The 12,135-nt window shown below is 32.8% G+C and overlaps 2 protein-coding genes across 10 annotated transcripts in view; one reads left to right on the forward strand and one right to left on the reverse strand.

Annotated features, from left to right (window-relative positions):
* The window catches only part of LOC112454072 (cyclic GMP-AMP synthase-like), a 21,034-nt gene extending 14,329 nt beyond the window's left edge, over positions 1 to 6,705 (forward strand). For all 6 annotated transcript variants that reach the window (XM_025015264.1, XM_025015266.1, XM_025015263.1 and 3 more), the window contains one exon: positions 6,578 to 6,705. In XM_025015264.1, coding sequence (XP_024871032.1) covers positions 6,578 to 6,606 — 29 coding nt within the window. In that variant the 3' untranslated portion in view covers positions 6,607 to 6,705. The remainder of the gene's footprint in view (positions 1 to 6,577) is intronic.
* Positions 6,043 to 8,552, reverse strand: LOC112454073. 4 transcript variants are annotated; one of them, XM_025015270.1, is made up of 5 exons: positions 8,460 to 8,552; positions 7,890 to 8,006; positions 7,534 to 7,809; positions 7,221 to 7,387; positions 6,043 to 7,149 (listed from the first exon to the last, which is right to left on the reverse strand). In XM_025015270.1, exons 3-5 carry the CDS (start codon positions 7,745 to 7,747, stop codon positions 6,562 to 6,564), a joined length of 969 nt encoding a protein of 322 aa, XP_024871038.1. In that variant the 5' UTR covers positions 7,748 to 7,809; positions 7,890 to 8,006; positions 8,460 to 8,552; the 3' UTR covers positions 6,043 to 6,561. The 4 variants fall into 4 exon arrangements, with proteins under 4 accessions (XP_024871038.1, XP_024871036.1, XP_024871039.1 ...); XM_025015268.1 differs by having other exon boundaries at positions 7,534 to 7,813; XM_025015271.1 differs by having other exon boundaries at positions 7,534 to 7,813; positions 7,890 to 7,962; positions 8,460 to 8,534.
* Between the last annotated feature and the right edge of the window lie 3,583 nt (positions 8,553 to 12,135).

Consider the following 12,135-nt stretch of genomic DNA (forward strand, 5'->3'; position numbering starts at 1 on the left):
ACTTTATTTCAATTTTTTTAAGAAAAAAAATGTATCATTAAATTACTATTAAATTTACAGAAATTATTAATTGCGAGATATTTTCTATATGGTAGTACCGCGACGCCAAGTATGTACATACATACACATACATAAAAAATGTGACTATGCTCACTACTATGTTCATGCCATCACGACGCGGTACTACTCCATAATGTAAGAATACAAGGGGTGCGTTCAACAGACAAAGCAGATCAGTGAGCGCTCAGTAATTCTTTATTATGAATTAAGATTAGTTTCTACACTTAACTATATAGGGCGGTATTCATAGTCGGATCTTATTTCAAGACCGTCTTAAGTAATGTCTTAAGTTGCTAATATGGTCATTTGATTGGCTGAATGGAGTCTTAATGGGCAAATCTCTGATTGATCATTCACTGCGCAACCTTGGGAATGATACACCTTGTATTTTTACATCATGGTACTACTAAGCTTGTCTGGAGTTTTCACGTCAATCAAACTTAAGGGTGTTCTAAAGAGTTAGTTAAAATGTAACGAAGTTGACGAAAATTTAATATCATATTGTGTATTCTCTTTCAAAGTTAGGGGCTAAATTTCAAATCGATTCACAATTTAGATAAAAAGTTATCAATTCTTGAATATCCGTTTTACAAAAGGTTTTACAGAGAAAAGTGTAAACATTAAAAAATGTAACCAATTATATAATAATATTTTACGCACAAGCAGATCATCAACAAACAAAAATATAGCAACAAAATTTGAAACGATTTACTTTTTTTTTTTTTATAGTAAGGGCCAAAGCACATAACATTGGCGTAGCGATATACGACGGTCGTAGTCCTCGACCTGACAAATCAGGATACGCTAAAGCTTGTGCGTTACTTACGTCCACGACTACGACTGTCATATGTGCTTTGGCCCTAACAGTTATTTACAGTCACTAAATCTACGTCTTTTACATTCTATTAGATGTTCCGTAACTATTTATATACGTTTTGCTTCCTCATAGAGAAAGCTTTTTCGTTAAAAAAAATTTTTTTTTGTTTTTCTGAATGTGTTCAGAATGTTCTAAAACATCGAAAAATTGCAATTTTAAAAAATGTCTGTATGTATGTGTGTGTGTATGTGCCAAATTTACCGAAATTTCTATAACTCCAGAACTAATCAACCAAATCTTAACAAATTATATATGAAATAGGGGTAGAAAAAACTGAAGAATATAATAGAATTAATAAAAATTGCTAATAATCAAGGGGTTCTTTTTTAATAAAATTTTAAATTTTTGCAGAAATGTTTGTTTATGCTTTAACTTCCGCAAATTTGGAGATATCGATCTATTTCTAATTTCATTATATTTTTCAATCTTTTCTACTCCTATTTCATATATAATTTTTTAAGATTTAGTTGATTAGACCCAGCTTTATACGCGATCAAAGGTCCATAATTTTGATCGCATATAAAGCTAAGTCTAATTAACCGAATTTAAAAGAATTATATATGAAATAGGGGTAGAAAAGACTGAAAAAAAAAAAATTAGAAATAGATCGATATTTCCAAATTTGCGAAAGTTAAAGCTTCCTCTATGAGGAAGCCATATGTGCAAATTTCTAATTTGCACAATTTATTTTGTCTTTGGATCCTTGGAGAATTAATATCAGAGTTTTTAATATTTCCTGCATACTTTTGGGACGGTGGGGATCCTGGACCGACGGCAATTATCGATATTTATAAGTGTCCGATTTTTATCGAATTTGCTTTACAGATTTGAAATCCCATTAACACGTTTAAATAAGTATAATACGTACAGAAATGATGAGTGGAGTGGCAAATTGAAGACCAAAAACTTAAAAGAATTGAAAAAATTATATTTGATACTACTTAATTGATGTTGCACCTTTTGTACCTAGAACTTCATTGAAACTTTCGTTTAATATACAAATTATATGTATAGCTTACGTGTACAAATCGAAAGTACTCCACTAATCGGACTAGTACTACGTTTACGCGAGCGTTACTTCTGTAGTAACTTACGATAATTCACTCGTTTACGCGGAGTAAATTATCGTAAGTTACTACAAAATCCCGTTTACGCGAAGGAATTATCGTAAGTTACTACAAAAGTAACGCTCGCGTAAACGTAGTATAAAAGATTAAAAGCCTAATAAGAAAGATTTTCACTAATCGCATATTTTATGCATGTATGAATTAAATTCGTAATTAGAAGAATTTAGCCAAAATATCGAATGAATCTTATTCCATTTATAAAACTTCATTTTAGAATATCTTTTTTTCTAGGCGTTGAATCTTAGTTTTATTTACACAATATTGTTCCTACATGTTGTCCTATTTGTATTACTAAAATAATTTTTCGATGGATCTTTTTTTGTACGCATTGAATCTTACTTCTACTTGCAGGATATTATTCCTACATGTTTTTTCAAGGGCAGATGATAAATATTATGTATGTATAAACTGCAGAATTTTTGTTTTAAGCAAATATTGTCGTCAGGTGACAGATGCGTCTGTGCCCAAATAAGTAATATTTTTAATTTTTGGGTGTTTTGGATATAAAATCGCGTTTGTTACCCTAGATTTTTGTGCGTACTTTAATTCTGTAAAAGATTTTTGCAATTCTATAAAGCCAATTAAAAGATCCATCGAAAAACGATAATGTCGGTAAATCATACGGCTGCAAGGGGATGCTGTAGTGGTAGTAATTACCGACATTTTTTTGAACACACAAAACTTTGAATTGGCTTTACGGAATTGGAAAAATTTTTGTACAGAATTAAAGTACGTATGTACAAAAATGGAGGGTGCTGCAGTCGATTTTACATCAAAAACGAAAAAAATTAAAATTCTCGGCACATATAGAGCTGTCACTGACGACAATATTTGCTTAATACAAAAATACTGCAGTTTATATATACAAAATAAGATTACAGCACCCTTAGAGAAAACATTTAAGAACAATATCGTGCAATTAGAACTAAGTCTAGAAAAAGTCTAGATAAAAGTCTAGAAAAAAAGTTGTATATGTGTCCAACTTTTATATATGCAAAAGCACATGCAGGTTGATATGATGAGTATTAGTATTGCGTATAGCGAGAGATGGCGCAGCAATCGAACAAGGACAGATGTCATTTCGTTAGACAAAAACAGGTATCTATATATATAGGGAAAACAAAATTAGAAATGTTGATATTATCGACATCGAGGAAATTCGGCCGTCACTCCAGCATCCCCTTAATAAAAAACTTGTTGAGAGACTTTTATAAAATAAGAATTAATTAATTAAAATAAATTAACATTTATATTTGCATATTACATTACATACTATAACCATAACATATAACATTATAACTATAATAACATATTAAAGGTGTATCTACAATAAAGGTACGTATAGATAAAAACCGGAATTAAGTTGGCGCTGCAAGTTCATATTTTTAAATGAACTATAGCTTAAATTGCTCCCGCAGAATCAACAATTGCTCCCCTTTTAAAATTATTATTTTTTGAGATATTTAATAAAAACGAAAAATTAGTTGCATAGAATTATTATAAATATGTTTTTCAATAAAAATTAGAAATTTTTTGTTTTTATTAAATATCTCAAAAAATAATAATTTTAAAAGGGGAGCAATTGTTGATTCTGAGGGAGCAATTAAAGAGCAATCGTTTGAGCTATAGTTCATTAAAAAATATGAACTTGCAGCGCCAACTTATTTCCGGTTAGATAAAAATACATATAAAATTATATGTATTTGGTTGCATTGATCTCATGTTTATTTTTGAACAAAGTTAAGGATGTTCTACCTATAATCTTAAAAACAGTGAAAACTCGATAAAAATTTGTGAGATTGTTTTTTTAGTCTTCTTGATGTGCTGCAAAAAAAGTTGAAAAAAATCCACTGAACGGGGTTGCTGACAAGTAACACTACCCAAGTGTAAATCGCCGATTTGGATAATTTTTTAATATGTTTTAGTAGACGTAAAAATAAGACATACGTATTTTTTTTTATCGGCGGAAAACCATATTTAGGGTGTAAAACACCCCTTTGAATTTATGGGTATCGATTTAATTGTTTTGTATATAAGGATTCAGTATTTTCGGCCCGAACCAAATAAAATAGTTGCATTATCAAGAGATACGAAAAATGAAAACTTTTCGACTCGGTTCGATCATTTTTAGGGGGTAAACCACCCCTTGTATTTGAAACAAAAATTTAAAAAATTCCCAGATAATTGCAAATTTTATTCAAAAATTTTGAAAAAAATATATGTTACACTCGCACCCAAAACAAAAGTGAGACTATTTGAGGATTTAAGGGTGACCACCCTTTTATCGAATTTCTTACGTAACATTTAGAGCATCGGCAAAAAATGTCCATTTTCGGTACCTCAATTTTTGAAACTTTTTTTATGCCAAATGGTTACTTATGATGACCCAATAATACCTGCAAAATTTCAAGAGGAGCATACGCCCCGTTTAAGAAATATAGGGGGTCAAAGTTGACCATATCCAATCAGAAAATATAGCAGCTTCTTTGACCCCCTATATTTCTTAAACGGGGCGTATGCTCCTCTTGAAATTTTGCTGGAATTATTGGGTCATCATAAGTAACCATTTGGCATAAAAAAAGTTTCAAAAATCGAGGTACCGAAAACGGACATTTTTGCCGATGCTTTAAATGTTACGTAAGAAATTCGATAAAAGAGTGGTCACCCTTAAATCCTCAAACAGTTTCACTTTTGTTTTGGATGCGAGTGTAACATATATTTTTTTCAAAATTTTTGAATGAAATTTGCAATTATCTGGGCATTTTTTAAATTTTTGTTTCAAATACAGGGGGTGGTTTACCCCCTAAAAATGATCGAACCGAGTCGAAAATTTTTCATTTTTCATATCTCTTGATAATGCAACTATTTTATTTGGTTCGGGCCGAAAATACTGAATCCTTATATAAAACAATTAAATCGATACCCATAAATTCAAAGGGGTGTTTCACACCCTAAATATGGTTTTTCGCCGATAAAAAAAAATACGTATGTCTTATTTTTACGTCTACTAAAACATATTAAAAAATTATCCAAATCGGCGATTTACACTTGGGTAGTGTTACTTGTGAGTTATAACAATTTTAATGATTATTGCAGGTATTTCAAATATATTCAGAAATGGCTGAAATTTTGAGATGTTTCTTTTAAATTAAATTTAAAATACTCTGTAAGTGATTTACTAGACAATTTAAGAGTTATTTAAGTTTAAAGTTGATGAAATTAACATTATTCCTTATGGAGAATCGACATTTTTTCGCGGTAAATATAAATAAAAACAATAAGATATTTCTAAAACTTTTTTTATATGTAAAACATACATCATTGATATTGTATTTTAAGTTTCAAAACTTTTTGCTAAAATTTTTTTTTTTTTTGCTTAAACAATACTATTTAAATGACAAAAAACCAGACTCAAACTGTTAATGGTAATCCTTTCTAACATATAAAAAATGTTGAGTTGCTTGACATGCATGCAAAGTCTTTTTTTTAATAATTTTTTATTGAAAGCTAACTTTTGGCAGGAAACTATATAGGCAAAACATCCTTAATTTATAAAATATACTTTTTCCGAAATCCATATGTATTTAGTTTGTTATGTACTAACAATAAGTGTATATATATATTTTCTTTTGTAAAGACTTTCGTTAAGTATATAAAATAAATGTTATTATTTAGCGGTTATTAGTGATTATGACAACTGAGATGATTTTATTAAAAAGTTGAAAATGTACAATAAACTTTTAGATAAAATTCCATTTTCATAAGAAAATTATATTTAAAGTCTGTATTGCCAATAAAAAACAGTCTTATACACGTAACGTTCAAAAATAAAATTTTTCTCAATTATGAGGATTATTTAAAATTGATCGTTTCGTTTTTATTCGCATTTTCAAGGAATGATATAGTAAAAATATATGCACACATAGAAACGCTTCATATCTTAAATTGGTAAAATAATTAATTTATTACACAGTTGCATAGTATGAAAATATCTTTATCTTGCCATCTTTATATTAAACTTATAAAAACATGAATAAATAATACTTTCTTCCCTCAATCATCAATTAGTCATATCTTAATACTCGTGCACATAGACTCGTGATTCTTAAAGTAAATCACAGCTAAATAGTACATTTTTTCAAATTTTTTTAAATTTATATTTTTAGGAAATGGTGATACGTTATAAAATTGTAGCTACAGATCCTAAAAATATTAATTTAAGGCAATTTAAAATTTTTAAAAGATCTTTAATTTAATAAATAATTTATGTTTACATAAAATCAAGTGATTCTTCGTCCCTTATGAACCATGTCAAATTATGATAACAATTTCTCACTTTCAATTCAATATGAGCAGAGGAGTACACTTAATATTACTTCACAAATTTCGTACATACTAGCTTTGCACTTTAATTCACGACAATAACACGTATTCTTTCTATATTTTGTGTATTTTTCATGTTATTTTTATCGTCTGCAATCAACTAATAGCGTCACATTACGTTTTTTTGCAGCAAATCAATGGAACTGCGTGATTATCTGACCAATCGAGGAAGAAATCAGCAATGTTTATGACGCAGCGTATCATAGCAAGACAATCTGCCTCGGCTGAATGATTATACGAGAAGTTCAAGCCGAACATATACTCATAAATGTCATTAAGTTTCAAGCTAATCGGCTTTTCACATTCAAAATTCAATCTCTTTTTCGAGTTGTTTTTCTTGAACGGTCGCTGTGCAAAGACATTATCCAGCTTCATTATTTGATTCTTTGGCGTTTTTTCATTCGTTTCTTGTAAAGGATTGTTCGACGATTGGATATTAGTATCATTGCTATACTTCTCTACATTATTGTTTATAACTTTAGTGTATTTATCACCACAGAAAAGCATTGTTTGCACAGTGGACGTTGTCGCAACAACTTTGGGTACTTCCTCCATCACCACATCCATATCCAACATGGAGAGCGAGTCATTGTACTCATCGTTCAACAAATCTTGGACCACCTTTGGCTCCAAGTCTCTTTTCTTGAAGAAATCTTGGAACATCTTCCATGTATCAATGCAGAGGATTTCATTGTTAAAGATCTTTAATGGGGACAAATTATTAAATAAAATAAAAGATTATATATGAAAGAGCTATTATGTAAATTAATTACCTTATTGATACGTTCGAGTTCCCCTAAGAATATCGGATAATCAAACTTGTCGCCGTTATGCGCTGCGAAACAAATTGGCGGTGTGAGACGTTGCAAAAAGTGCGTTATTAACTCGTAAAGTTTGTTCTCGAAAGGTTGCAGTAGTTGCATGTCCTCATTGTACAGTTCTACAAAATCATAAGATTATTATAATATAGAGTATCTGAATTGCAAAAATACTAATAATGTAAACCAAGCTATTTATAATTTGGATTCTTCTCTCCATTTATATATAGTTATTTATATATTAATTCATACTGATGAGATAACTCACTTGTCAGGTGCTCTACATTCGGCGGTATGACTTTTCGTGGATTAACTGGGAGCACCATTTTATGCAAAACTCTTGGCATAAAATTTTTGTTACCATTGCATATCGATTCTCTCGAGACGGCAACTAAAGCAATCTCTGTAATTTTTGGCATTACCTTCCCCTGAATTAGACCAGTTGTTTCTAAATCAAAGAATACAAATGTTTGAATCTCCATGTCAAATTCCTCGATTACATGTCAATACTCTCTTCTGTACGATATTTTCATTATCTTGTGATCTACCTGCAACAAGACCAGTTATAATCGCAACAAATAGCGATTGAACAATTTTAACTTTTCAAAACCTTGCTTTACATACCACAGAGCATCCAGTAGGTACATTTTCCTCGGACTGCCTCGGAGATAAAATTCACGTGCCAAGCATTTTTCATCTAAACGTACAATATTTCATGCAGTCAAATTTCCAAGTAACGATCTAAAATTATAAAATAAATAGTCTTTTAAAAAATTAAAAATCTTGTCTTTGTACTCTCTCTCTCTCTCTCTCTCTCTCTGTCTCTTTTTTCCTCTCAATGCTTTAGACTCGGTTGCACCACCTAACCTTAACTTAACTCATTCTTCTAAAAAGGTCAGAAAATGTAACAAAACACAACTACAAGAAACAAGATCTGTATATAAAAGTTTCTATGATTGCAAGACATTTATATAAGTTCCATTATTTTGCTCCTCTAAAGGCTACGACATAAAATTATTTTAATGCAATTTCACATTTTAAATATATAAATATAAGATTATTTCTATCTCTCACACAAAGTCACAAAGATTTCATCTCTCACAGTTCAATTCTTTGTATTTTTCATCTTTCCTCTTTCTTTCTCTAACTTGTTTTCTCTCTCTCTCTCTCTCTCTCTCTCTCTCTCTCACTAACTTCTTATTTTTCTCTTATTTGATATGGCTGCCGCTCCCGATCGACCCGATCCCGTCGATCCGATCCTCTCCGACTCCAGGGTTCGACTATTGACATACATGGTGGAAGAACACAGGTGTGCTCATACTCGTGACGAATTTCATACGGTTCTGCGCAGATGCCAGATGCAACCATTTTTAAGTGTCAGTTTCAAAACTAAGGTTGTACCAAGTGATATTGTGACATATCATCATGAGTACGTGTTCAATAAAAACGTGTAAAAACGATTCTCGAAAGAATTCAAAAAATATTCATTTTTTTCGGAACCCCAACAGAATTATCCAGATAACGACTGGATTAATCAGGGTTGGCAAAAAACATGTTTTTTTTATTTTAAACAAAAAACATTGTTTTTTTTGTTTAAAACAATGTTTTATGTTTTATTTGTGTTTTAAACTAAGGTATAAAAAAAACATGTTTTAAACAAGCAAAAAAAACACGATAGCTTTGATCTATGCAAGAAGATTTAAAATAAAATATGTACGGAGCATCCATAAGTAGTGTTTTTTATTGGCAGAACTAGTATGCGCACTCAGTGCACATTAACATAGAAGAAATATTGGAGGGAATAAAAAACGCAGTAAAACAGGCTGCTGTTTGGAAAGAAATAAGAGAAGACCAGAGATCGAAGAAAAACAGCAGATGGTGGGATAGTGAATGTGTAAGACTAAGGAGAGAAGCACGAGAGAAACTAGTTAAATGGAGAAAGGGAGAAGTAGATAAAAAGAGGTACATTCTAAAGAAAAAAGAATATGAGGAGAAAATAAAAGAGAAGAAAAGGATAGAAAGGGAGAGAGTTATAAAAGAAGCGAGGAGAGAAGCAACTAGCGAGAAGAAAGTATGGAGATTTATAAACAGAGAAAGGAAGGGTAGAAAAGTGGTTTGCGAAGAAATAACGGAGGAGCAATGGAATAAACACTTCATGGAGCTATTGGAAGGAGTAACTGTAAAACCGCGTGAAAAAGACAGGAAGGGAGAGGAAAGAATGGGTAGCAAAGAGGAGCAGGAAGGAATAAGAAGAGAGGAAGTGGAAGAAGTAATTAAAGAAATGAAAGGAAAAAAGCAGCAGGTACGGATGGATTGCTAAATGAGGTATGGATATATGGGAGGAGAGAGATTGAAGGAAAAAATATGGGAGATATGTGATACAGCGTGGAGGACAGGAGAAATAGCAGAAGACTGGAAAGAAGGTATAATAGTACCAATAGTAAAGAAAGGAGAAGAAAAAGAAGCACAAGATTACAGAGGGGTGACATTAATGAACACAAGCTACAAAATATTTATTGATCTGAAAGCAGCATTCGACTCCGTGAACAGAGAAAAAATTTGGGAGGCACTGAAAAGAGAAGGAATTAGTGAACAGCTGAGAATTAGGATAGAAGATCTGTACGAAGAGACAAGAAGCGTGGTAAGAGTGAAAGGAGAAAAGGGATCATGCTTTTGCATGGTCAAAGGAGTCAGACAGGGATGCCCGCTGAGCGCTATGCTCTTCATACTACTGCTGGCAGATTTAAAGGAAACAATGAGGAGGGGGCAAGATGGAGGCGTGGTAGTAGGGAGAATAAAATTTTGGACGTTAGCATACGCAAACGATATAGTAGCTATAGCAGAGGACGAAGAGGAGATGAAGAGGACGATGAAAAGACTGGAGAAATATTTCGACAGAAAAAAGCTGAGAGTGAATGTAGGGAAAACAAAGGTAATGAGATTTAGGAAGGAAGTAGGTAAAATGAAGAAAATGGAATGGAAATGGATGGGAGAAGAAATAGAGGAGGTAAAGGAATTCTGATATCTAGGCTACACATTCCAAAAGAACGGAGGACAGGAGGCGCATATAAAAGAGTAAGGAAAGCTACCATAGCAATGAAACAGGTTTGGGGAATAGGAAAAAAGTTATTTGGAGGAGACTGGATAAGAAGAATTAAGTTATACGATTCACTGGTAGCAAGCATAGCTTTATATGGAGCAGAAATGTGAGGATGGAAAGAGAGAGAGAAAATAGAAAGAATGCACGAAAGGTATATAAAGTGGACATTGGGCCTAGACTGGAGCACACCCGGATACATGATAAGGGAGGAAACCAAGAGGGACAGAATGAGAGTAAGTGCTGGTAAAAGGGCGATGAAATACGAGGAAAAACTGGAAAGGGGAGAGGGAAATGAGATTGCAAGACAATGCTGGAAAGAAATAAAAGGGAATGTCAGGAAGGAAAAGGCAAATTGGGAAGAAGAGAGAAGGAGCTTTTATGAAAAAAGAGGATACGCAACTGAGGAGATAAAAAGGAAAAGAGGAAATGGCTGAGGCAGTATAGAGGAGATAACAAGAAGAGACAAAGACATTCAGAGTCAAGAGAGAGATGAAAGAGTAAGAGAGTCTAGATATAACAGGTGGTACAGGGAGATAGCAGAAATCAGAAGGCCAGAATACCTAGAGAAAAAAGAGAAAGAGAAGTCCATGATCAGGATAGCGAGATTTAGGCTAGGTAATGAGATGAGAGGTGGAAGATATTGGGAACCAATAGAGAAAAGAAGCTGTAGAATATGTGGTGCAGCACCAGAGACATGGGAGCGTGTGTTAGAGCGGTGCACAAGAGGAAAGGAGGAGGAGAAGCCAGAAGGAATTGGCGAGAAGATCATAAGGATACTGAATAGTAAAGGAGAGAGAGATAAATGGATGGCAGAGCTGGAGAGAAGAAGAAGGCAGGCTAATACAGCGGCAAGTTAGTCAGAAAGATTAGAGAATAATACAGATGATTTTTGTTGAGGAGGATAAGCGGAAGGTATTGGATTCAAAGAGAAAGGAAGAGAGCGGATTGAGGGTGAAAATGGACGAGGACAAGTCGGTGGAAACGAGGGTAAGAGAAAGAGAGGAGAAAGAAAGGAGAAAAGAGAGGAGAGAAGAGGAAAGCGGGAGGCCAAAGAGGATCATGGAGGAAGAAAGAGCAAAAAGGATGGAGGAGAATCTCCTTATGGATACGGACGAGGACGAAGCAGATAGGAAGAAAAAACAATAGGAGAAATTTAGGATGGAAAAGAGAGATAAAAGGAGATAAAGAGAGAAGCATTAAGAGAGAGAAAGGGGAGAAGGAAGTAAGATTGTAAGAATGTAAGAATAATCTTTAATGCAGTTATTTGCAGAGTGAACGTAGAATAAGAAAGAAGGAAGGCATCAAACAAGAGGAGGGAGAGAGCCGGAAAGAAAAGGGAAGAGCAACGACAGAAAGGAGAAAGTCAGAGGGGTGCGGAATTAAAGGAAACTGAAAGAGATGACCAGAAGGGTGCCGGATGGAAGACGAAGGGAAGGGAAATGAGATGTGAGGTCGCTCAATGACCAGGTCGGGGAAAAAAGAAATAAGAAAAATTATATTATAGATATAAAATGTATACGATTAATGATTGAATGTATAATGTATATGATTTTATTTGTATAGCAGAATTTGTAAAGGTTTTTGGGAACGTTTTTACTGAAAGAAACGCCTTTTCAACCCCGGAAGGGGGGTGAAATAAAAATTAATTGATTGATATATATCTTTATATTTATATGCTACACAAATAATATAGATAAAAAACTAAATAAAGGTTTAGTTTTTGTTTTTTTTTGCAATTTTTTCTAAATAATCACATGTTTTTAATTGCAG

Source organism: Temnothorax curvispinosus, unplaced genomic scaffold, assembly GCF_003070985.1.
Source record: "Temnothorax curvispinosus isolate PA1 unplaced genomic scaffold, ASM307098v1 QBEX01004775.1, whole genome shotgun sequence".
Classification (NCBI taxonomy): domain Eukaryota; kingdom Metazoa; phylum Arthropoda; class Insecta; order Hymenoptera; family Formicidae; genus Temnothorax; species Temnothorax curvispinosus.